This window comes from Apaloderma vittatum, unplaced genomic scaffold (assembly GCF_000703405.1).
Source record: "Apaloderma vittatum isolate BGI_N311 unplaced genomic scaffold, ASM70340v1 scaffold31069, whole genome shotgun sequence".
Lineage (NCBI taxonomy): Eukaryota > Metazoa > Chordata > Aves > Trogoniformes > Trogonidae > Apaloderma > Apaloderma vittatum.
The window spans coordinates 1-26,395 of NW_009735228.1; the positions used below are offsets into that span (position 1 = coordinate 1).

Here is a 26,395-nt window from a genome sequence, read left to right on the forward strand (position 1 = left end):
GGCAGTTTCTGAGTTTCTGTGTTGCTGTCAGTGTCCTGTTGCTCTAATGAGTGTACCTGTTCTCACTCCTGCTTTCTCCATGCCATGGCAGCATCTGGATGTTGGAACGCGCAGCAGTGTAAGTCCTTCCTCACATCTGGCTGCTTTCGACGTCTACTTTAAGGTGCTACGTGCTTGTCTGGTGCTTTTGGACCGGGAGCAAGTGCTTCAGCCTGCACCCGGCGTAAAGTGTGTGTTTTTGCGCTTCAAGCATCAGCTCAGTGCTTTTAAAATGGTGGTTGCTCTGTGTGGGCTGGGATGGAGCTCCCAGAGGACAGTAGCCCGGAGCTCCACATTCCCTGGGAAGCTGCGGGATGTGGGCTCTTAAGGCACGAGCAGCACAGACCGCTCACGTCTATGGGCTCCTCGCCGTTTCCTCCTCAGTGTTGGGCTTCTCCCTTGTTTCAAAAGACGAGGCACCAGAGCTGTTTGTAAAAGCCGTGTTGTGATGGCTGTCACTGGTGTTTTCCTGCTTAAAGATTCCCCTTGGGCCTCCCTGTTCTGTGTTTGCAGGAGCTCGGCGCTGCTCGCTTGTCAGCAATGGCAAAGCCTCAGAGCAAGGATTCCGGGCTGAAGGAGAAGTTCAGGAGTCTCCTGGGGCTGGGAACGTCCCGGGGAAGTTCCAAGTCGTCGGAGGGCAAGCAAACTGAGTTTATCATCACTGCAGAAATACTCAAGGTGTGAGAACTGACCGTAGTAAAGGTGGGAATAATGCCTGGGTTGCCTGAGCTGAGAAGATCAGGAGGGCTTGCTCAGTCTCTCTTCTGTTCTGCCATTTATTCCCTCAACAGTCATGCCTTTTTACCTCATCTCTCCACTCGTTCTCTAGTGAAATAGTTGTAAAACTCGCCTACTATGAAGTTACAGCCTTTTAGGTTATTCTGTATTTGAACGGTGGTGTTGCCGTACATTGGGTTGCAGGGTGTATGTCGCTCTTTTTTTATAGCCTGAGCTTGATGAAATCTGTGTGGTGGCAGTTAGCTTAAGCTGGAAACTCTTTCTGTTTTATAAAAACCTTATGGTTTTGTGAAAATTAAAAAAAAAATAATAAAAATTGATTCCAGTAATTGGTACAGCAAGTCTGTAAACAGAATAGTTGGCACACAGGGAGGAAAACACAGAAATCCTTTCCCGTCTGTGCTGGAGCAGCCAAGCTCTTACCTGCTGCAAGGCTGGAGAGCTGGGCTTAATGTCCCTCCTGTCTCTGCCACAGAGAGTGCCACAGCCAGCAAGCTGTTACTTTTTCTGAAGAAAATGAAATATTCCATCCTGGAGGTGAAAAGCTACTTGGCTCCAGTTGTTTGAAAGTTCTAATTGTCACAGATCATTTGCGAGGTTTTGGAGAAATTCTTGAAAAGCTCCAGGAATGACTAATAGATCACTTTGCACAACTGTGTAACTTATTTTTCAATGGTTCACGATCCCCTTTGAGAAATGGATAAGTGTTTCTAGTAAGAGAAACTGTTGGCTTATTTCTACGTTTCTTTCCAGGAACTGAGCATAGAATGTGGATTAAGTAATAGGATACGAGCAATCGGTCAAATTTGTGAAGTGGCAAAAACAAAAAAAATTGAAGAGGTAAGTTCCGAGGTGTTCAGTCACTGTTGGCAGGATGAAAGTTTTAAGCAGCAGCTCTTAACCTCTTATCATGAGAGGCTCCTGTAGTTTAAGCTGCCTTTTAAAACTGGTCATCCCAGCAGCTGTTTTGTGCTGTCCAGACTTGTAGAAGGATGGCTTACATGCCAAGGAAATTATTCTTGTCCAACCTACCAGCTGTGGAGCACAGAGGATGTAGCTGACGGGCTTCCGGGACTGAACGGAAGGGGAATGCTGCGGATGTTCAGGCCGGGTCAGGATTCACGGGAGATGGTGTTAATCCCGTAGAAGAGGTGTTTTGCTAACTCCTTCCGTCTGGTTAATAAGCAACCTCAAATTGGTTTAAACCCACCTTGGTGTTTGGGTGAAGGTTTCTGCACTAAATGCTCACACTCAAGTAGTGAATGAAGAACTGGAGTTCCTGGGGTGCAAGTTGTCACGTAGGATGGGGTTTGGTGTCTCCTGTGTTTCACCTGAACTTATTACCAGGTGGGTGAGAGTGTCTCTCAGAAAAGAACTCTGGACATGAAATAAATCGCTGGCGATCTCGTTCTGTAACTTGCCATAATTAATGACTGACCTACTGGGTAAAGACCCCAGCTCAAGCTTAGCTTTCCTCCTACTGCCTGTCTCCTGTGTTTGTTTGCAGCACGCAGTGGAAGCAATATGGAAAGTGGTCGCTGATATGCTCCAGCCAGAGCGCCCCGTCGAAGCCAGACACGCTGTTCTTCATCTCCTGAAGTCGATCGTTCAAGGACAGGTGAAAATAAACAAACTGGAGAAGAAACGGGACACTTAAACCGGGTCTTGCGCCAAGTAGGAATGTGAAAAATACTGGGTGGCTCTTCTCTACAGCTGCCCATGTTTCTTGTTTTGGTTGTGCTTAGTAAATGGGAAAGGGAAGCATTTTAATATAAGTCTGGGTTTGACCTCATAGCAAAGCGTTTCGTACAGCTCACAAAAAACTTTGCTGTTTTGGGGCAACCTTCCTGAAAAAGAGGAAATACTTGGGGCTGAGTTCAGCACAGTGCAGCAAATTTTTGTATTGTCTTTGCCAAGACCTATTAGTCCTCATCTGCAGCTGGTTTTGATGTTTCAGCATGTCAGGTATGCAAGAAGTTCTGTGTGAGTTACTTTCCTAGCCTGGCCAAGTTAAGCATGCTATAAATTCTTCAGATTTCACAACGTGCTGTACAAACGTAGGGCTGTATCAGGCCAAAGGTCTAGTTTTCAGCGTTCTGAGAGGGCGGAGGTAGATGCTTGCAAAAAGGTATTGATTCTCATTTGTTGCCTTGGATTTTATTTTTTCTTTAAATGCCCTCCTGGCAGCTGCAGTTCCTCTAGATGACTTTGTGTGTCAGATGCTGCCTGTGTGGTGCGGGACAAAACGCCTCCAGCGCCGAGTGCTGCTGTAACACACTGAGAAGACCTGAGCCATTGTCAGTAGGCAGCAGAGACTGGGGATCTTCCCAGGAGACTTTCATAGCCCACAAGGAAATAAAATAATTTCAAGCATGAAGATTACTGTTTAGATCTTGATAAAGTCCAGGCCTTAACTGTCTTTGTTCCAGTAATGACACTGTTATTCCCCTTCCCTCCTCTGTTTTATTTTAAGGGTGAGAGATTGGGGATCCTCAGAGCACATTTTTTTAAAGTTATTAAGGACTATCCCTCCAATGAAGATTTACACGAACGGCTTGAAGTGTTCAAAGCTCTAACAGAGAATGGTCGATACATCACCTACTTAGAAGAAGAGTTAGGTGAGTTTTTTCTCTACTCCAGTTTGGTGGTGATAAGTCAAGGGCCAGACACCCAGTGATAGGAGAAGAAGGTTGTGATAACACTTCTGGGGAGAAAGCGTATTGTAACAATGCGTTTTCCTTTTTTAGCTGACTTTGTCCTGCAGTGGATGGATGTCGGTTTGTCTTCCGAGTTCCTTCTGGTTTTAGTGAACCTAGTGAAATTCAATAGCTGCTACCTGGAAGACTACGTAGCTGACATGGTCCAGTAAGTTGTTATCTTTAACTCCCACATGCTTATTCTTGGTAAACTGAAGGAGAAAGTTGCAGATCAATAAACAGAGAAGTGAAATCTTTTTCATCTGATCTGGATCTGTTTCATTCCAGGTCATACCTGGCAAATATTTGATTTTCAGGTCTTAAAACGTTTAGATGTGTCTTAGTTTAACTGCGTGTGCTCTTGCCATTTCCTGTGGCGGGCCCAGTGGCATTGCTTCGGCTCCCACAGGGTCTCTCCTCTTGTGTTGATGTAGGTGTACTGAGTTACATTTAAGGGCAACTTAAACTAACTTTATAAAAAGAGATTGTAGTCTTCAGTGTCTCTAGGAGAGTTATGAGCAGGGGCACAGAGAGGGGAACGATGAGTAAAATAACATGCCAGTTTACTTGTCTGTTTGGGCTCTTTGTAATTTGCCTGAAATAATGTTAAGTGACCAATTATAATGAAATGTTCTTTCCTAACAGCAAGATATGCCTCTTGTGCATTCAGACTTCATCATCTGTGGACATAGAGGTCAGTAACTTGAGTTTCTACCAGTGCTTTTAGAATTCTTTGTGGTTCTTTGAAACTGTAACATTTACAAACAAAATCAGATCATCGGGTGCTCTCAGTTTATTTTTATCTTACAAGAGAACTAGTAAAATGTTATGACTTGTTTGTAAGCCACTGGGTCTCCTACACCAATAATAATTTTATTCTAAAACAGAGCATTGATAAATTTGATAAGTGAATCAAATTTTCAACAGTGCTTTTTTTTGTATGGTTTACTTTCCATCTTGCAATGATTTAAAAAAAAAAAAGACACATCCGAATCCCTTTTGACTTCCAGAAGATTTTCTGATTGGCCAGGTTAGCATTTGACCTGCTTTATTTACAGAGAAACATGTAACCATTTTGTTTTCCTTTTTCCCAAAGATTTCCTTGCAAGTCCTAGATGCAGTTGTTTGCTATAACTGTCTGCCATCAGAGAACCTGCCGGTGTTTATCATCACTCTGTGCCGTACCATCAACGTGAAGGAGCTCTGTGAGCCCTGCTGGAAGGTCAGAACTTTCTTGTAGCCGTGTTATTTTCAGGAGTTCACGAGTTTGGCTTCATAGACGAAGGATCAGATGTGCCTGTGCATGCCTGCCGTAGATTTGAGTTTGATTTTAAACGTAAATTGGAAATTGTTTCAATTATTAAGGGATCAGCACATTGTTAGTGTAAGGCCTGTCACGTCCGTGGAATTTAGTCGTAGTTTCCTCTCAGCTGATGCCACAGACTTCTGTTGTGGCATGGAAATGGCCACACATATTTACTCACCATCAGTGGGCATGGTCAGCCAGCTAACTCTGTATTTAGGCTAACGAGCGTTTTAACCATTGGATATTTAAGTGTTCTTTTGGGATTTGCAGCTTATGCGCAACCTTTTGGGAACTCACTTGGGACACAGTGCCATCTACAACATGTGCAGGATCATGGAAAACAGGTAAAGAAAGTGTGTCTAACAGAACCCAAGGAGTTCAGCACAAGTCCGCTCGGCTTTTCGGAATTTAATTTCCCTTTGTTTAAAGTTGTACCGAATGATTTTCCGCTTTTAACATTTGTAAATTGCTGCGTGGGGCTCTGATATGTGACAGCTAGGAATTGCTGTCGTGACAGCATGTTTTCCTGTTGACTCTGTTAAAATAATGCTAAAAAATGTTGCAATAATAGTAACGTGGTCTAAGACTTCCGTCTCTTCTCAGAGCGTACATGGCCGATGCGGCGCTGCTCAGAGGAGCCGTGTTCTTTGTTGGGATGGCTCTGTGGGGTGCTCATCGCCTCAATTCACTCAAGAATTCCCCGACTTCAGTGCTGCCTTCATTCCTCAAGGTAGGATGGGATGCTGGAGGTGCTTTTTAATCCAGTTATACCCCTGGACCTGTACAAATTTCAACAAAAATGAGGTCCTCTCCGCTGAAGAGGTCTTTGTGTGCCTGAAAGGCAGCGGTTGGGTGAACATGGGGAAACAGTGAAACAACAGAGGATTTAAGACTGAGGCCTCCTCCTGGAGTATCTTTGGCCAGAAAAGTAAAGTCTGAATTCTTTTTATCAAATATCTACCTCATGGCTGCTTTAGCTTAAAAAATAAAAACAGAGCAAAAACTTTCAGTCTTTCCAGTATCTGTTACAAAAAGCGAGGGACTGTGTCTCCAGGGACTACCTCAGACCCCTCTTAACATTCCCTCACCCAAGTGCCCCCAGCATGAATTATTAGCTTTATCCTCTTGTGTCTCCTTTGTGAGCCGGGACCGTATTTGACATCTGACCTACAGCTGTTGGCAAGAGCACATTGCTGCGCCTCGTAAAATGGTTCTTCCCTTTGCCCTTTGAGTGTATAGACTCGAATATATTTATCTCAGTCCTTCAGGCTAAGTTCCTAATTAACAAGGCATGATTCATTTGAGTTTAAGAGTCTTTCTGATCGCTCCTTTCAGACTGACTCTGGAATGGTTTGTGTTCCAGGCCATGACGTGTCCCAATGCGGTTGTGTCTTACGAGATAGTTCTGTCCATAACACGGCTCATAAAGAAGTATGGGAAGGAGCTGCAAGCTGTGACCTGGGACATCCTTTTGGACATCATGGAGCGATTACTGCAGCAGCTGCAGGTGAGGGTTGAGCCTGTCTTCATGCGCTTTCAGGCAAAAGACCTCACCGTAAATATTTGTGCAAATCGATCTCCTGTTTGTACGCTCTAGTGAACTTTGAAGCCGAATGAGGGTTTTAGCTCGGTTCTCAGTGCTGCACTTCTCAACCGAGTTTTCTGTTTGCATTTAAAAGTTAGTACTTTCTGGTGAGGTAGAAGTCTTTTAGGAATGTTTTTGTCTCTGCTTCAGAGCCTGGAGAGCCAAGAACTTAAGTCCATTGTACATGATCTTTTGACTACGGTGGAAGAACTCTGCGACCAGAACGATTTCCATGGCTCTGAAGAGAGATTTTTTGAGCTAGTGGAAAGATGTGCTGATCAGAGACCAGTAAGGCTTTATTTATTGTCTTCCTTTGTTGCCAGTTGAATCTGTTTTGTTACATGGTACAGTTGAAAGTTGGAAGTCCTGAAGTAGCAAACGGTCTGAAAATCACAGCAAGGACTTATACAAACCTTATTCTTGGGGTGGGACTCGGGGGGAATGGATATATTGTGTTTGCTTATGCACAAAAATAAATAATTCTTGATCTTTCCGTGAAAGGAATCTTCTGTATTAAACTTGATAACCTACAGAGCTCAGTCCATTCATCCTGCCAAAGATGGCTGGATTCACAACCTGCAGACGCTCATGGAGAGATTCTTCAGGTATGAAATCATCACACTGTGAATACGAGGCACTTTGGAATGTTACATGGTAGCTTTGTTTTCTGAAGTTCGAATGTTAGTAAATGACTGCTAAGAAGTGTGGTAGTTCCCAGGCACAGCACATGGAAGGATTTCATTTAACAGAAGAATAACTTTGCACTGAATTATTTATGCTGGTTTTTTTTTTTCCATTGGTTGATGCTCTTCCAATTAGTTCTGTGTTCTGCTCTGCAGCACTTTGTAGTTTTGACACCAAGACTTTCCTGTTAAGCATCAGGATTGCATATGGTTATGCAGTATTAAAGTTCTCTCGTTTTGAACTGGTACTCCTGAAAGTATTCTCGTGCTCTAAAATACCAACATAGAGCAATAACAAACTTCTGTCTCGTCTGTGAAGTGCTGCCAAAGAGCAAATCTTCCTCGGTGCCATATGTTTGGTTTTAAATTTGCACACCAGAGCACTTGTTCTTCTGACATGTGCTTCCTAGTTTGGATTGGAATTGGGAAAATGCAGTTACAGGTCTCCAGAAGCAGTAAAAACTGAATTGCAATTCCCGTTTCCAGCTGTTCTTCAATCTGATTTCATCTGTAGAGACATTAACTGAGGGCTCAGCTGATCTCTAACACCTACTGTTCTAACTTTTAAGACATTTCTTAGTTTACTCTCCCCCTTCCCTAAATATCAGCAACTTCGTTTTATTCATCTTGAATTTGCTCTTTCCATTTTAGGCACGAAAGTCGTAGCGCTGTTCGTATTAAAGTTCTGGATGTCTTGTCCTTTGTCCTGAGTATTAACAGACAGTTCTACGAGGTGCGTGTTTTATCTGTTTCTGATGATCACGTGTGAGGTGCTAAGTGGATGGGAGAGGCTTTTTTGGATCATCTCTGCCACTGGGGAACACACACAACTGTGCTTTAAATGTTGCACACAACGGAAATATTTCTTTAGGATGGTTCTAGGAGAACTTGCCTTTGATTTGTCCTTAGCTGGATACAGGCACGTGCAACTTGCACTTGGAGCTGCTCTGTGGTTTGAGGAGTACCTGGTTGTGTATTTGCTTTCCTGGTTGGAGGTCATTTAATTCCATAAATGTTTTGTTTTGGAAGAAAGAAGGCAACATGAGAGACACAGGATTTATTTAAAAGCTCTATAAAAAGATGAGGTGTGGACATAATCTCATGTGAGCAGATTGGTTTATCTTGGTGGTTCCAGTTTAATTGCAACCAGAATGGAAGTTCTCTGAGAGAGGAGTTCCAGAAGTGCCCTGGGGATGTCTTCAGCTCCTTGGAATGTACCTAGAGGGTCAGAGGACAGGAAGGGGCAGAGGTGCTTCTTGGATTCCTTCAAGATTTGTGAAAACATGATGCTGGTGCATGTTTCTCTCTCTCTCTCTCTCTCTCTCTCAAAAACAAGCCCTAGAAATCCTTTGTCCAACAGTCTATTTGAGCCTGGGCTATCAAGTGTATAGGACAGACGAAAATCAAAGCATTCCACAAAAATCAGGAATATTGGGAGGAACGGCATACCGAAATACTTAACTGGATGGAAGAGGAAAGGTCAAGGGACCAAACAGTTGAAGAACGAGCCCAGTAGAGAATATCGATGTTCTTCCTTTTGTAATTATTTGTCTCTCTGACATGGATTGACTGACGGTGAAATGTCAAGGCTTGCTAAGGTCTGTCCTCTTGCAGGAAGAGCTGATAAACTTGGTGGTGATTTCTCAGCTGGCCCACATTCCAGAGGATAAAGACCATCAAGTCCGAAAACTGGCCACTCAGCTACTCGTAGACCTGGCTGAAGGCTGCAACACGCATCACTTCAACAGCTTGCTTGATATCATAGAAAAGGTGAGGCTGAGTTTGGTCAGGTGTCTGCAGCATCACCCCACCTTCTCCCAGAGCCTCTTACTGCGATTGAGGAGATTAACTGGTGACCGTTACCAGTTTGAGTGGCTCAGCGGGATATTGGAGAACTGCTGGGTTTGGGAGGATGAAGGTTTGAAGGGCAGAGCTTTAGAAACCTGGTCAGGACACATCCAAGCTACCTGGCAGGGCTTGCAGGATTTCCAGCAAGGACGACTTTCTGTCCTCTTTCCTGACCTTCCAGGATGAAAATAAAGAAAAAGTGTGTTTTGAATTTAAACCATATATGGCTTTTCTTTTTAAAAGGTGGCTGCACATTCTCTCTCATCTCCTTCTGAACTGGAAGAGAGGGACTTGCTGTCATATTCAGCTTCTCTGGAGGATGTCAAGACAGCAGTTCTTGGACTCCTGATAATTCTTCAGGTAAGAGCATTGAACACATCTTCTTCAGAACAGTCTCCTGCTGAGCTTTTTTTTTTAGATAACAGTTCTTCCACTATTAAATATTCCAACTTTTGTTCTACCCACTTAATATTTTAACTCTTGCTTTGGTGATTCCTTTTGCTTTTGGGTACCGTGTGACTGTTGGCTGAATGCTTTGTTTTCTCGGTCTCCACAATGCAATGAAAATGAGCACGTTTTCCTGTGTGGAGGGCAGCCGTGTTCGTGAGCTAGCAGAAAGGGAGAGGTTCATCACCTGGAATAGATCTGGTGTGTTTGGGCAGCATGCCCTGAGGTGTGGTTAAGCAGTTGTGAGAAGCTGGTTGTTCCAACCAGCACCCTCCTGGAGCCAGGCAGTGTTGCTCAGGAGTCCTTGCAGAGGTTCTGCCCGGAGCTGTCTGTTCGTCTCGCTTTCAGGAGCAACTTTTTTTGCCACATTTTTCTTGAATTCTCAGTGAACAGCAAGTATCTGAATAGCCAAGTGTCAGTTCCGCCGTTCCATCTGTGTTTCCTTGCCCTCTGCAGACAAAACTCTACAGCTTACCCTCCAGCCACGCCACGCGCGTGTATGAGATGCTGATCCACCACATCCAGTGGCACTACTTGCACGCCTACAGCCTGGCCATCGCGAGCAGCATCAGGCTGCAGGTATGGGCAGCACCCTGTGCGTTCAGGTTGAGAGCTACACCCTCATCTTTTGGAATTCTTGGGTGGCAGGTGGGGAACAAGGCTTGTGAGAGGTCTGGAAAACATGCCCTATGAAGAGCGGCTGAGGGACGTTCAGGTTGAGAGCTGCACCCTCATCTTTTGGAATTCTTGGGTGGCAGGTGGGGAATGTGCACTCTGGAGCTTGCCAGAAATAGAATCAGATGTTCTTGGCTCATAGAAGCATGCCTGTATGTTTTAACATCAGAAGTGAACTAGCTACAGCTTCTATTAAAATTCCCTTTATACTTGGAAAGGTATCACATGGGCAGGTGGCTTGGTATCCCCCTGGCTTGGGTTGTGAGTGATTCCAGTGTCTTCTGTGTTACAGGTATTTGATTTCCTCCTGATGCTTCGAGCTGACTCTCTCCGCCGCCTTGGCCTTTCCAACAAGGATGGAGCAGTAAGGTTCAGCCCTTACTGCCTCTGTGATTTTGTGTAGGTTTCTCATTGCATTGAGTAAAAGCCGTTTTCTAAACTATTTGGTATTTTTGCACGAGCTTAATGGTCTGTCAGTAACGATCTGAAGTTTTTCTGAGTCTTCTGAATCCTGATGAATCATCTGCTGGACAAGTCTCTCATTACAGCCTACGATTGACTCAACTGATTACTCCTTGGTGAATGGTTCTTACAAATCACTTGCCTGCAGACCTCTTAATCTCAGGCGTTAAATTCCTGTTTCTGCTCACAAAAGTGTTTGCAACTTCCTGCAGGGAACCGGTTTTCACATTGAGGTTTGATTTGATGTTTTGTACCAGTCTGGCGATTTTTAATTTTATAGCTTAGCCTGAAGTTCTTTGCGTAACATGCCCCAAAGGCTCTCTTTCTAAATTTACTGGGAGCCTGGCTAGAAAAATCCTTAACCTGACCAAACTGACTCATCACTGTCTGTCTACTGGGCAAGCCTGTGTTTTTTAATTGAAAATGCAATTTATATTGTTGTTTGGCTGCCAAATAGGGTGTGACGTGAATAAGCTGGTTCTGATTTTTACGTTGCCTGTATTTTTCTCCCTTTCTGTGTTTGTAGAGAAGCAGAGAAGAGGACTTCTGAGAAAAAGCCTACGGGTACGCTCTCTCCACCTTCGGGAAGTCCCAGCGTGCCTTCGCAGAACGCCACCGTCCGTGTCGGGCATCTGCCATACTCGATGGTTTTTGGTGTCCTCCTGCAGTGTTTGAAGCAAGTACGCCTGCTCTTAATGACAGTTATTGTCACCTTCACGTGAAATATGTCATCTTAAACCAGCTGGCTAGAGAATTCTGCCCCCTGAAAAGTGATACAGCAATCCTCCTTGAGCAGGGATCTGTGATTGTGCAGCATTACAACCGCCAGCGGGAGCACTAGTTCAACTCTTGAGAAACTAATCAAAGCTCTTATTTCACTTGGCTCCAGGGCAGATAAGGGCAAAAAATGTGTTAGTTAAAAGTCAGAGCAGTCACCCTGTGTCTGAAAGGGCATTTAAAACTAAGAGAAGACCTCTTACTGCAAGTTTTTGCAGTATTATGAGACTTGACAAATGTTTCAGTCACTCGTAAACTGTAAATATAAATTGTTCCTTAGTGTTGGGCGTAGTTATGTGCCGAGGGAAGCTCATAACTTGTCTTGCTCTGGAAGTTAATTTGCGCAAGCGGTGAGAAGAGCTGAATTCTGGCTCTGCCTTTTGAGCTCAGTCAGATCTGGATACAAGTTGTCTTCCAGCCTGCAGTGCCAATATTGCACCTAGAGCTGGATGACAGACAGCTAAATGCCACTTCTTTTTCTGTAGCTACCGTGGCAAGATGTGCATCTGCCTAGGAAACGGCACGTCGTCTGAAATTTGATTGGTCTCTCAAACTGAACTGGCTTCGTACAAAAAAATTTCCACCTTCACTTTTCCTTTCTTTGCAGGAGACAGACTGGAAGGTGTTGAAGTTGGTTCTTAACAAATTGCCTGAATCCCTCCGCTACAAAGTGCTATTTTTAACCTCTCCCTGTAAGATAGACCTGCTGGCCTCTGCGCTGAGCAACATGGTAATGCCCTGCACCCCGCTGATGTGGGAGCACCAGCTCCTTCCTTTGCTCGAGAGCTGATTGGGGCTGGGTTTTGAGTTGTTTGGGTTTTTTGTTGTTTTTATTTTTCTTAACTCTAATATTATTGAAGATTAGCGTACTGGCTGTCAATCCTCACCTCCTCTTTTGGTGAGGGTTGTTTTAGGCACAGAAGTAGGTAACAACGAGTGTTCTTTCTCTACGTGTGTATGTATACATGTGAAAATGTATGGGCAGCGCCTGTCTGCTGCCTTTGAGGGAGGGTTTTTATTGTGAGGCCTTCTAACTTCCTGTGGGGTGTTTCAGCTGACGGACAAGAAGACTACCGACAGGCTCCATGGTACCCCAGAAGGCTTTTCTCGCACTGATTTGCATCTGGCTGTCGTCCCCGTACTCACAGCGCTAATATCTTATCATAATTATCTGGACAAAGCTAGACAGGTAACAGGGAAAGTAAGTGGGAGGACAGGGCCTGAGCCTGTGTAGTGGAGTGTTTAGTGCTGGTTTTGGGGGGAGGTCAGAGGTGAAAAGATATTTTACTAACTTTGTGCAGCAGCAACCATCCGGTCGGTTGGATTCAGCGTTCTCCATCCGTACCTGGATTCAATGTTCTCCATCCGTACCTGTCTCGCAGGTTGATTTTACTCTTTGCTGGAAGACCCTGATAAACATAAAAATTCTGTTTAATCGGAAACTTTAAATATGAATTTCCAAAATGCCTACTTGGTTAAAGTCCCTACTTCAGATTTTTGGCGTACGATCCATGGAACATTATTTAGGGTTCTACGTGAACGCATTTTGGATAGAATCATAGAATGTTTGGGGTTGGAAGAGACCTCTAGAGATCATCTAGTTCAACTCCCCTGCCAGAGCAGGGTCACCCAGAGCAGATCCCACAGGAACGTGTCCAGGCAGGGGTCAAAAGTCTCCAGAGCAGGAGACTCCACACTTGCTCTGGGCAGCCTGGGCCAGGGCTCTGGCACCCACACAGTAAAGAAATTTTTTCTCATGTTCAGATGGAACTTCCTCTGTTCTAACTTAAACCCGTTATTCCTTGTTCTGTTGCTGGGCACCACTGAGAAGAGATTGTCCCCTTCCTCTTGACCCCCAGCCCTCAGATATTTCTATATGTTAATAAATCCCCTCTCAGCCGTCTCCTCTCAAGGCTGAACAGCCCCAGGTCTCTCAGTCTCTCTTCACAGCGGAGATGTTCAAGTCCCTTAATTCCCGTATGCCGTACCGGCCTCGTGCTGGCGATACCTCAGAGTGCTAACTGGAGTCAGGAGATGGTGCCTCAGAGGTTTTCTCTCTCACTGTATTATGATTTTTTTTAATTTTTTTTTTTTTACTTTTCCAGCGTGAAATAGTGTATTGCCTGGAGCAGGGCCTTATTTATCGCTGCGCAAACCAGTGCGTCGTGGCGCTCTCCGTGTGCAGCGTCGAGATGCCCGACATCATCATAAAGGCGCTTCCCGTCTTAATAGTCAAACTAACTCACATCTCCGCTACGGCCAATATGGCAATCCCGCTCCTGGAATTTCTCTCAAGTAAGTTGTGACGTTCTTTTGATCTTCTGGAGTTGCAAATGTGTTGCGTGCACCGCTTTTTGATTTTTGCTTGTGTCAGTCGTACGGAATGCAGCGGGAGGGCTTCTTGGGTTTTGGTGGTGCCCTTGCACTGTCCTCGGGGTATAAATGTTTCATCGTCTCGTTACTGGTTTTCTATTTGAAGCCCTCGCACTCACTGAAGGAAGAAACACGCTTTGTGTAGTGCAGCCACCCAGCAAAGGGAAACGCGAAGCTGCTTTCTCCACCACGCTGCTTGTAACTTAAATAGCCTGAAATTGTACCAAGCTGTTAACTTCCGCCTTGGCTGGTGATTTAGAAGAAACGAAACAATTCCAGTTAAACTGAATCGAAGAGTTTGTGTCCTATGTGGGTTTTCTCCTTTTGAACTGTTCTAGCTCTAGCGAGGCTGCCTCACCTCTACAGGAACTTCGCAGCAGAGCAGTACGCCAGCGTGTTCGCCATCTCTCTGCCCTACACAAACCCTTCCAAGTAAGTTCAGAGCAAATGCACTTCTTCTTCATCTGTGAAATTAAGAGAATAAGACGTGCTTTTTTTGGTAGTGCTTGGGTGGGGGTTATTTACATAGGACATCTGATTAAGTCTGTTATATAGGACATTCTGATATCTCCAGGCTTTTTCTGAAGAAGGGAGGTACCTTGGACAAAATGTCTTGTTTCCCTTGAACGGAACTTTTGAGGGTTTTGTCCTTTATATTTACAGTAGGTGAAGGAACAGTTGTGCTTCTCACATTGAGAAGTCCTTCTGTCCAGTTCTGGAATGGCACCGTCGTGCAGCGTTAAAATCTGGGGAGATCTTTCTGCTGTTTCAGGTTTAACCAGTACATCGTTTGCCTGGCCCATCACGTGATAGCTATGTGGTTCATTCGGTGTCGCCTTCCCTTCCGGAAAGACTTTGTCCCCTATATTACGAAGGTAAGGGATGCTACTGAGTCAAACAGGAGAGAGGAAAAATGATGGCTTAGAAACTGGCTTGAGCAGTTCAAAGGTTCTGGTCGAAGCTAGAAAAATTCTACTTCTCTTTTCAATGTGTTTTTCAAAACTGACGTTGAGTTCTTGTTATCTGTCTCCCTCGGCAGGGTTTGCGCTCAAATGTCCTCCTTTCCTTTGATGACACGCCCGAGAAGGACAGTTTCAGGGCTCGCAGTACAAGCCTGAATGAGAGACCAAAAAGGTAAATTATATCTGACTCCGACAAGGTCTCATGTTCCCTGTTCTAGTGCTCACACCCTTGTGTTTTCCTGAAGGAGGCTGGGTCTGGTTATCCAAACTCTGGCAGCGCATTTAAGCAAGCAAAGTAAACCTCTTTGGGTCGGGGAGTCGGTAAAAGACTAACTGAGGTTGATAAGAAGCTGGCAGTGTGACAGGACATATGAGAGCACCCCTGGCTGCTCTGGAAGCCTTTGCAGTAAGGTGTGGGCTTTGTGGTGGGGGTTTTTTGAAGATCAGCAGTTCTTTCAGGTTGATGTGTGTCAGTACAGGGCTCCCAGAAGTGACAGAGGAGGGTAATACCAGAAGTGACAGAATACTCTGTTCATTTGGATGCTTTTGATAATCGATCTGTAATGACTACTGAAATGATTGCCAGAGAGATGGTCGTGATGTGCAACCTGTGTGAATCGAGGGTTTTTCCGTGGTGGCGTCTGTCAGGTCAGCGTACTTGGTGGCAGACAGCTGCCTTCTGTGAATCTGGATGTCCTGATCCTTTGGGTTTTTTTTCAGATCTCGAAGCCATTAGGTCGGTTTTAAACGAAGCCTAATGTCTTTAGAAGTCAGAACCTACCTTACCGGCAATAGAAAAATATTGCTCGGAGGGCATTCAGGGTTCCCCTAACATCCTTTTACCTGCAGGGCTCACCTAAATTGGTTCACTTAACTTGCTTCAGTGTTAATGTGCAGTGAGGATACAGTGGCATTTGAACCCTGGGAAAAGTGCCTCTACTTTAACTGCAAGGCTCAGTGAGCGTCTTGCAATGAAGAAACACCATCCCTGCCCTAATGCTGTAGCTGTAAACCCTGTTTTGTGTTTCATCTCTCCCATCTCCTCCTCTTTCATTCAGAAACTTGGAAGAGAAGCTTTTTTGACACTCATCTCTCAAATTAGAATTTCAACTAATTTTTTTTTTTTTTTTTTTCCTCCCCCAAACCTGTTAAAATTCTACCGGGTTGGAATACTACTGTATCTAAAGGCTTTTGCTAATGCTGCTGGATCACTTTCTGCAGAAATCTCTGCTAAGGAGTGTGGGCTGTGTTCAGACAGCAACCCGAAGCACCAGAATGGCAGGATGCCACTGCCTCCGCGGCTGGCTGAGCTCGGGTTCTGGCCGAGGGAGAGAGGAAATGGCTTCGAGCAGATTGTCTCTTCCCTTGCTCAAGAAGTTGATGTGCTTGGTTTTCCCTCCTTAAGCCCAAAGAAGCAGCATTTCTGTGCCCTAGCGGAGGGGCTGGGTTGTTCTAAGAGATTGAGATCCCAGCGGTTCCCAGGGTTTCCGAAGGGCATGATGCTGCTGCAGGGGATGGGGTATGAGCCTGTGCTCTCTGCAGCCGCATCTCTGGTTGTGGCCAAAAATGATCTATCAGAGGCTGGTGTGAGAAGGAGGACAAATAAGTTCTCGTTTCTCCAGGTGGCTCTCTGAAATGTAGTAATTCACTGAAAAGAAGGTGGCAGCTAAATCACATTTAGAAAGAGCCAAAAGGGTGAAATCAGTACCTGCACTTGATGTGTGGGGATGTGAAGTTCTGGACCAACCGTGATGTCCAAATCAGTGCTGAGCCAGGCATGCATCTCCACTGTGAGTGATTAAAGAGCCTCTTAGATGTTAATTGCTGCATCTCCCACACGCGGTTGGCACCCCATGGTGTAAAGGCTTGTCTTCCTTCCTCTTCCAGCTGAAAGTCAAGCAGGTTTCCTTGAGCCGCCCGAAATTAGATAGCTTGTTCGACAGAAGTTGGCGACAGCCAGGAGGATGTTCTGTCTTCTTGCCCTTCCCTCTGCAGGGTGCGAGAAGGGTCTCGAGTAGTTGGGCTGAGCCTCCCCCGGTGTCTCTGGCTGAGCCAAGGGGCACCTCTGCTTGGCCCCAGGAGTTTCTGGGATTCAGGGTGGAAGCTCAGATTTAGGCCAGGGGAGGGAGAGATGGCTGATGCGTTCCTGTGTCTCTTAGCAAATCGTGCCATGACCTGCCCTCGGTGAAGCATTTTAGGATCTGGTCCCCGGGGAGGTAGTCAGGTTGTGCTGAAGGGGTGAGTTGGGTCAACGCAAGAGGTGGCTGAACTGCACGAAACGTCTCAGACTTGAGAAATCGGTGCCAAATTAGCATGCAGGTGCTCTTGCCTTTGTTGAACAGCGCAGTATTCCAACTACCATTTCAAATCAGGTGGTTTTTTTTTTTTTGTTTTAACTTGCACTAATTCCATTTGTTTTGTAGCACGTTTAAAATCTTGGTTTGCAAAATGTGGTTTGTCTTTTTAATGCTTGCAGCTCTGCTCGTTTGTCCGTTTTAATTTTTTGTTTTCCTTTTTTTGGCATCTGTTTTTTATTTCACATCACCCTCCGGAATCCCCCAATATTGACCTGTGACCTTTCAACCTACATCCCTACAATGATTTCCTCCCTTCCTGTGACCTCTTTTGGGGCTTGGTGCTTCTCCACCTAGTAGTTTAAGACTAGCCAAAAATGCAAAGCAAGGCTTGAATAACTCTCCTCCAGTGAAAGAGCTGAAAGAATCCTCTGCAGTTGATGCCTTCCGATCCCGCAGCATCAGTGTGTCTGAACATGTGGTCCGCAGGTAGAGGCACTTTCAATGGGGACAATCCAAGAGCAGCTCCAGCACGTGGAATTTTCGCTGCGAGGGCGGGTGGAAGCAGGGGCGCGGAGGGGCTGGGATTTGCATGCGGGATGCTTGCATGACTTGATTACGAAATGAAAAACTGGCCCAAGCCACAGCCAGGAAAAGGTTTTGGGATAAACCATCCCACGGCTTCCCAGTGCCTGCTGGGGGGTTGTCCCATTACCCCCCTCCATGTGTGTGGGAGGTTACTTTGCCCCGTTCTCTGATGCTTTAACGAAAATTGCTATTTTGAAAGTAAAGATGGCAAAGGGAGGCGGGGAAGGGAACAAGCAAACTAACGAAAAAGACTGAGAAAAACAAAAGAAAAAAAGAAAAAGGTTGCATTCTGTGCAAGTGAGAGTCCTGGTTAAAATTCGCTCAAACTTCAGCCTTCGAAGCAGTGACTTGCCCCGGGAGAGGCTTCTCATACTCCTCCCAAACGATGAGGAATAGTTCTGCCCTCAGCCTAGGGTTTGTTCTTTGAGGCCAAGGGAGCTGGGCTAAAGCCTGATGCTGGGAAAACCTGAAAAAAAAAAGTGGGCTGTGTGCTCAGCCCCTCGGAAGCTATTGCTTTCCCGACTAAAGAAAACAAGTTTCGATTGCAGACCTTGACTTGCTCACCTGCAAGATGAAACAGTTTGTGCCAGCTTGGACAACGTATTTCTGGGTCACTTCCCCAGAGTGTTAAACCTCTGTCTGTAACACCTTGGTTTGAAATCTGAACCTGAAGATTTGTGCCTTGATCTGTAAGGATTGTTGTCAGTGGAGCTTTACTTTCCGTGTCTTTTTGACTCCAACTGTGTGGAGTCTGGGGGGAAAGACACCGAAGTGACTGGATTGTGAATACAATTCTGGCATTTCATCCCCTGATAGCTCCATTAGTCTGTTAGATGATTTTCTTCTCTTGTATTTAGGCATTAATGGTAGAAACTGAAAGTTCAGATAATTACCCTTAATGATGCCAAAGAAGTTGCCTTAGTTTTCATTACAACGGCAAGAGGAGGTGTCTTCATAAAACATTGCAATCCGGCCTGGTATTGGAATTAAGTCGCATTGCTAACTTGGCTGATTTGAAGGCAGAGTTGCTCTATTCTCCTGCCAGTTTCCTGTTCAGAGTGCAATTTTTTTCTGTGTCAAATTAGGCTTTTACAGAGCTATTGAACCTGGGGGGGGCGGGGGAACCCAAATCAATACCCAAAATGGATGCAGCAGAGACAAAAGCAAAGCACGGGATTATAAAGGGAAGCCTGGAGTGCCCCGGTTTTATGGCTTAGGGGCGACATGTTGCCGGGGAAACCACGCAGTTCGCTTGGCCCGGGGATCGGCGATCTCGAGTCGCGGGGCTGCCGCTCGCTCTTTGCTTGGTGCACTTGCCCGGGGGCCACCCAACATCAGAGAGCACCGGCCTGGCCTAGGCAGCTGATGGACATTTGAAATATTTCTCAGTCTCTCAACCTTTAAAATGTTTCTCGGTCTCTCGAGATCAAATCCGCATTCTGCGACTGCAATCTAGGAAACTCGACATGAGGCTGATTCAAAAACATTTTTATTATTGTCCTGGGGTTGACGTCCAGCCACCTCTCTGATGTGGCCCGTGCATGTATGGCAGGTGGTTCTGCATCCCTCCGTCTCTCGGGTGACGGGGACAAGCATTTTGCAATGCGATCTGTCAGTTGGCAACGTTCTCTTCTAGTCGGATACAGACATCCATCACTAGTTCAAGCCTGGGCTCTGCGGATGAGAATTCGATGGCTCAGGCTGACGACAACTTAAAAAATCTCCACCTGGAGCTCACGGAGACCTGTCTGGACATGATGGCTCGATACGTCTTCTCAAACTTCACAGCGGTGCCTAAGAGGTAGGGATCAGTTGGTGACCATGGGAGAGATGTTGTTGCTCGAGGTCCATATTTCACTTTATTTGGTGGAAGATTATCATGAAGCATTGGAGATTCTGGCAGGGCCGGGTGCTGAAGCTCTTCCTTGCAGATAAAATCTGCCTTGGCTACCCATGAGGTTGGATGAGAGAAATCCATTGGAGCCAACGAGCCGGCCTTGATCTGTCCAGAAGGGTCATCCCTTATCCTGATGGACAATCACAGAATCCTAGAATGTCTTAGGTTGGAAGGGACCTTAGGGATCATCTACCCAACCCCCTGCCATGGGCAGGGACACCCTTGACCAGCCCAGGTTGCTCAAAGCCTCATCCAACCTGGCCTTGAACATCTCCAGGGAGGGGGCAGCCACAGCCTCTCTGGGCAATCTGTTCCAGGGTCTGGCCACCCTCCCACTGAAGCATTTCTTCCTGAGATCCAACCTAAACCTGTTCTTCCTTCAATTTAAATCCATTTCCCCTTGTCCTGTCACTGGACACTTGTACAAAGTCCCTCCCCATCCTCCCTGTAGGTTCCTTCAGGCACTGCAGGCAGGGATAAGGTGCCCCCGGAGTCTTCTCTTCTCCAGCTGAACACCCCCAGCTCCCTCAGCCTGTCCTCGCAGCAGAGCTGCTCCAGCCCCTGGGTCAGCTTTGTGGCCTCCTCTGGACTCCTTCCAACAGATCCACGTCCCTCTTATGGTGGGGATGCCAGAACCGGGTGCAGATTTCGAGGTGGGGTCTCACAAGAGCAGAGAATGTGTGGGCGTAATGTATATGTTGATGACTGAGGAGGGGGTGTTATAACTGCTGTGTAAAGAAGAAAAACTGGTAGGATCTGCTGCGTAGTTACGTAAAGTAGTTCCACCTGCGTAGGCTCCGTGCTCTGCAGTCTCAGAGCTGTGCTCCTCGCAAATGTGTTTCTAGGTCTCCTGTGGGTGAGTTTCTGTTGGCTGGAGGAAGGACGAAGACGTGGCTGGTTGGTAACAAGCTGGTCACCATTACCACGAGCGTTGGAACAGGGACAAGGTCCTTGCTTGGCCTAGACTCTGGAGAGCTCCAAAGCAGCACAGAATCAAGGTAATTTTTGCTCCATTTCTTGAAATTCCCACCTAACAAAGTCACTTAAGCACCTGTTATGCTGCATCTTTTTAGGTTTTCCTCTTACAAGAAGAGGAATGTCTGATTTGCCCAGCATGACTGGTTCCTCTCTCAGTATCATCCACATCTTCTTTTTCCACAGCTCAGACCCTGTTTTGCAAGTGAGACAAACTAAAGAAGCTCCGGCAAAACTGGAATCTCAAGCTGGGCAGCAGGTTTGCAGAAGCTCTCGCAACAGAGTCCGATCCATGTCTGGTAAATTCCTGTCCTGGAGTCTTATTGCCATTTCTGGGTCCGTGGCACAGGCTTAAGTGTCCAAGTGCCTACTTGAAGAGACTAATTTGAGGATTTGGACCCATCTGGTGTTTCACAGTGGGCAGGCAGCAGCAGCTGTTGGCCTCGGGGGTGGTGGTGCTCCTCCTGCTCGCCTTTTCTTGCACTTTGGTTAAGTGGTGAGCACCCGCGGGGAGAATCGCCTACGTTTATCTGACCTCATGGTTTATAAGAAATTCGTGGAAAGGTAAAGTTGTGCTGAGGTTCCCAGTATTGTGTACACAGCTGCTAGAGAAGCATGAAAGGCTTCTTCCTTCTGAGTTATTTTTAGGGCTAACTGAGCTCTCCCTTCTGTTTTGTGTGTGTGTGTCTCGCCAGGTGGTCATGCCTTGCGTGTCGGTGCCTTAGACAGCTCAACCCCTCACTTTCCCAGTGGTTCGGCTTCCCAAGGGACACAGGGTCCTCCTGCTCCGGCATCTCGAACAGAGAAGACTAATCCTGATCCACAGACACCTCTGCAGAAAGAAAAAGCAAACTTAGCCGCGTATGTCCCGCTGCTGACCCAGGGGTGGGCAGAAATCCTAGTGCGCAGACCCACAGGTATTTTACTTGGGTGTGGAGGGAGCTCTTTTGACTTACTAGAAAACTGTAGCCTGGATGAAGAAGAAAATTCCGCATTTACTTGCAAATGGATCTTTTTATTGCTTATGGCCTCTTGAAACTGATACATCTGATGCTCGGTTCTTTGAAATCACTCTTTAGTGTTTTGAATCTACAAAAGGCCTGTGGAAAGATTGAAGCAAGGGCTTAAATTTGTGTATGGAGCACTACTACAGTAGTAGAGCCAGATAGTATCGACACTACTTTGCATTTCCCATTTTTGCACTGCTCTGGGGTCCTTTTTGAAAACCTGCCTGTGCTGTGTTGTAGCCTCCCCTGCTAGAATCGAGGTGAACGAGGTTTATGCCTTAGAGCATAGCTGCCTTTAGGGGAGGATTAACACCATGGTCAGGGTCAAAATTTGTGAATACTTGTGTGCTCTACTGGGGAATTGTCTATTACAGCTGGGAGTTGCTTGCTGAGAAGGGAACTGACCTGATAGCATTAATTAAACTGAGTGTTTTGGATGCCTTTTGGGGATCTGCAGTTGTAAGGAGTTACCAAGGGTGGGATTTGAAGAGCTCGGGGTGAGGTACAGAGCCCTGGGAGCTACTTAATGAAAATAAGAAATTAATCAAGCAAATCTGCCAAATGTCAGGAGCGCGGAAAACTTCGCCTGTTTCGATGTTTTCCTTGCAAAATCCATAACAATTTGTGCTTTTTTTCCCAACGTGAGTTGCAGACTCACATGTGGGGAGTACTTAAGACTCTTCCATAATTTTCTCTCCCCAGGTAACACGAGCTGGCTAATGAGTCTGGAGAACCCGCTCAGCCCGTTCTCTTCAGATATTAACAACATGCCCCTGCAAGAGCTCTCTAACGCGCTCATGGCTGCAGAGCGTTTTAAAGAACACCGCGAAACGGCTCTCTATAAATCCCTCTCGGTGCCCTCCTCCAGCCTGGCCACCGGGACGGCCAAGCCATCGCTTCTGCAGCGTTCCAACACAGGTGAGAGATGTCAGGCCAGCAGAGCTGTCGCCGGCCAGTTTAAAGTCTGTTAAGTTACCACAGGTCTTCTAGAACAGGGAGGTTGATAGCTGGAGGAATAGCGTGGCAACGAGAAGGGGAATTGGTTCTTGTTCCTACAAGTTTTCAGTGAAAATTCCCACCCTCCTTGCTTCCGATGTGCCATCGGGAAAGCCCCTCTCTCTTAAAGAGAGGAGTCATGGAGCTTCTTGGGAGGAGCAACATGTTTCATGCTGTTTTCCCCAAATGAAAACGCACAGAGTCACAGGTCTTTTCTCTTTTCTGCTCGTTTGGGGCTGATCTGGGCATCCCACTTGTGGATGGGTCCTCCCATGTGGTGTTTCCATTTCCATTTGTCTTCAGTTCTGGGCGTTTGTGTTGGGCTCCGAGGGTGCTGCCAGCCAGGCTCTGCTGTCTTTTTTTTTTTTTTTTTTTTTTTTTTACAGCCAGAGCTAGCAGAAGGCAAACCCTGTTGGCTGCAGCTTTATTCACCTCTCAAAAGGAGTGTTTAGCCTTCAGACTGGTGCAGCTGAGTCACCTGAGTTTCTGTTGGTGGCTTTATTTGAACATAGCAGCCAGGCTTTTTCACTGTATTTACTTCGGTGCTAGTTTGCTTCCTTTTGAGCTGTTGATGTTGGGACGTTAACGTTGACCAACAGCTGAAATTTTTAAAGCTTTGTGTAATCCCTGCTTGGAGCTCTTGCCAACAACATGTAACACCGAGGCTTTCAGCACTGCTGGCACCGTCAAAACCCGAGCGGTGACGAGAGCAGACGAGGCTTTTCCGAGGAGGCGGCATCAGTGGTGTGGATTGTTTGGGAATCCAGTAAAAATCCATGTTTGTTTTAAACAGGGTAGGATATGAGTTTAGGGTTTAGGAATACATAAACACAAATTTAGAGTCAAAATCAAATTATCACCTTTTAGAAAAAAAAAAAGATATTTAAATTCTTACCCGTGAACGCTTTTGTCGACTCCTGCTGTGTAGGTGCCAACCGAGGAGTCGGAAGCAGCACCCACCCAAACGCCGCTCTCGTGGCTGTCTGAGAAAATAATTTTGGCCACTTTCACCTTAATGGACGCTTTGAAGTTTTGCTGTCAGGCTGTCCTGCGCATGTCGCTCTTCCTCTCCAGAGGTTAAAGCTGTGCGAATCTTTATCCGTGTTTCTACTCTTCAGACTCCTCTGTGGGTTTAAAAACGATCTCGTGCTGAAAATGTGTAGCTCAGGAAAAAGCTCAGACTGGTTTCCTGTGTGTGCTGGGATATCGCTGAGGGATTTTCTGTTTCTGAAACTCCCAGATGCATTCTTCAAAGAGAGCAGCTTGAGTCTGCATTGTTTGAATGTCTTTATGGCTCCTTATTCATGTCGAGACCTTGTATCCCTAAAGTATCCCTTGGCATCTAGTGAGCTTATCCCAGCTTGTCCTTTCCTTCGTTTTTTATTTAATTCATTTGTTTATTTGTTTTAAAATAGGCTCTTGGTTACATTTTAAACTCTGTGCTTTTTTAATTTTTATTATTTTTTTTTTTATATTTTCATATAGTCTCTCCTTCCTTTTGATGTAGCTGCTCACTTGATTTCCCTTTGCAGTGGCCTCTTTCTCTTCCATGTACCAGTCCAGTTGTCAAGGGAAGTTGCACAGGAGCATATCCTGGGCAGGTATATTTATATATCTTTAAGGCAAAAAAAAAAAAAAAAAAAAGTATTGCCATAGAAGAACACCTCTGATTCATAGAAAACGTATCCCTCATATTTCATTTTCCCTTTCCATGTCTCCTTGTCTGTTCCCAGTCTCATTACTCTCAACAAATGGGATCTTGACTAGCATGAAGAAGTCCAAGCCAGATCCAACATTTGCAAAGCGCAGGCGATTTCTTAAAGCGGCTTTTGTTTGAGCTGGGCTGGGTTGCCGGTCGTGAGGCCCGGTGTTAAATGACCTGTCGAAATGCCCGAGCGGCTTGAGGAATTGAATTATTTATTTCCAGCTTCCTTTTACAATTGGCTTTGTGTTCTCCTAAACGTCAAAGCTCCCGTTTCGGAGAATTAGCGGAGGGTGCCACAGGACAAACTTCCGGACAGAAAGTCCCGCAGGAACCTGTCAGAATTGGGCACAAGGAGCTGATCTCTATATCTGAGAGATGTAAAGTTTGACTTTATAATGGACGCTGGTTAAAAGGGGGGGTTTTTTTAGATAAAAAAAGGGAGAAATATATTTCAGGGGAAAACCTGCTAAATTCTGCCTTTTTGGAGGCTCCACAGCAGCGTAAAATCTTTCTCCACTCCAGGAAAGCCGACTTCGTAATTAAACGAAGTGGAGATCCGATTGCTGAGCACACCTTTGATCATCTGCAGCGCTTTGTGCTTTTAATTAGCGGGTTGAAATGCCTCTCTGCCTTCTTTCCTTCACTGGAAAATTCTCCGCTGGAGCAGCAGGTTCCGCGTAACCGCTGGCTGCTGTTGCCACGGGCCTCTTGCAGCAACACAAAAACGCTGCAGTAAAATGTGTTTTTTCTCTCCTTCTCCTCTCTGCTCGTATTCCCTTCCGACCGAAAGAATAATTAGCGAGCGCTCGCATTATTTAAAACCACCGGCGGTCTTGGCAGTGGTGCGAGAGCTAGGGAAGCTTGGAAACACTGGATGTGTGCAGGTGTGTTCTGGCTTGGACAGCTAACCAGATCAGCACGTTGTTTTCCGTTTGTTCTGGTTTGTTTGTTGGTTTGTGTTTTTTTTAAGAAGGTCTGTGTGTGCAATGCTAACTCTTAATCGCTTCTTTGAAATAACTTTGGTCCCGCGAACTGAAATCAATCCAGGAAAAAAAAAAGCCGCTTTAGTGATTTCTTTTTTAATTTTGCCGATTTCCTTTTAAATTTTTTTTGTGTGTGCTAATTTTTCTTTTTTCTTTTTTTTTTTTTAAATTCGTTGTACTGTTGGAAAACAAATCTTGGCCTTTCAGATTGGTCTTCCAGTCCCTTGTGTGCGTAACGGGGAAGCCTCCTGTTCTCCAGCCTTTTCCTCCGGACACAAAAAAAAAAAAAAAGAAAAAAAAAAGAAAACAAACAGAAAACCCCAAAACCAAAAAATTTAAAAGCAAGGCCGAGAGGAGCCTTTGGTCAGACTCATCCCTGGGGGTCAGGGTCACCTCAGTGCTGTGATAACCTCCTCCCAGCCAGGCAGGGCTTCCCAGGAGCTTTTCCTCATCAGTGCGGTTTAATTAAATATTTCTGTGATGGGACACCCCGTGCAGGTTTCGCGGTGTCGCTGCAGCGCGTGTCTCGCTCCCGCTCTCTTGTCCTTCCGTACGTCCAGGGCTGAACCATTTCGCTTTCTGCTGAGAGCTGCCCAAACCGCGAGTAAATGGCTCCTGGTGAAATTCCCTTCCCTCCTTCTAGGCCCCTCCAAGGCAACGGGAGCGTTGCGTTTCCGTAAGAGAGAAAACCTAAAAAGGGGGTTTTTGCACACCTGCACAGAAGCGAGTGTCTTCATTGTCTGGATAACGACGACCTTTTAATGCCAGTCTTGTACTTTCTTATATCTCTGTAGTTCCTGTGTGTGCTGATAACCGAGCATTGACGTGCAAGGTCCCATTTCCTCATTCTGTCCCCCCGCTTGTCCGTCAGTAACGATTGGAACCAGCTCCACGTACTCTGACCAAAGCAGCCGTAGCCCTTTGCCGCGAGGCTGAGGCCATCAGTTATTTCTATACAAAGAGGGGAGCCAGGAGCAAGTCTGAACGGAGCAAGCCTGAAATCAAAGAACCCAGAGCACCCATTCGTTATGGCCTTGCCTTGAAATCCCGTCGGGAAAAGGCTGGTACTTCAGAGGAGAGGATGGGGGCCTGCCTGGCCGTGCCTCTCTCCACACCTCAGTTCTTCTGCCTTGTGTCTCGGTAGAATCCGCGGTGGTGCTGGAGGAAGGGAGCCCCTCGGAGATGGAGCTGAAGGAAACCGAGTCCCCGGCTGAGTCTCCGGAGAGCGAGGATAATGAGACATCGTGTTCCGAGCAAGTCCTGAGTGAGGAGAGGTTTGGTAAACCCCAGGAGTCTTACAGCAGGGTAAGGAGGGTCTTGCACCTGGCAAAGAACAACCCCACGTGCCAGCACAGGCTG

General features: G+C 46.0%; 1 protein-coding gene across 1 annotated transcript; it reads left to right on the forward strand.

Moving 5' to 3' along the window:
- Positions 1-579: 579 nt before the first annotated feature.
- On the forward strand, positions 580-26,341 carry TSC2 (tuberous sclerosis 2; the record flags this gene model as incomplete). The annotated part of the gene is made up of 32 exons (XM_009876522.1): positions 580-717; positions 1,531-1,617; positions 2,285-2,395; positions 3,251-3,395; positions 3,525-3,642; positions 4,119-4,167; positions 4,570-4,695; positions 5,050-5,123; positions 5,383-5,509; positions 6,143-6,286; positions 6,515-6,652; positions 6,866-6,969; positions 7,699-7,780; positions 8,662-8,817; positions 9,139-9,255; positions 9,799-9,921; positions 10,310-10,416; positions 11,006-11,159; positions 11,864-11,986; positions 12,311-12,445; positions 13,362-13,551; positions 13,968-14,061; positions 14,402-14,504; positions 14,669-14,763; positions 17,243-17,374; positions 19,110-19,274; positions 20,216-20,368; positions 20,532-20,644; positions 21,041-21,262; positions 22,055-22,270; positions 23,881-23,949; positions 26,181-26,341. Coding segments are annotated over exons 1-32 (4,071 nt in total), but the record flags the coding sequence as incomplete, so codon positions are not given.
- Between the last annotated feature and the right edge of the window lie 54 nt (positions 26,342-26,395).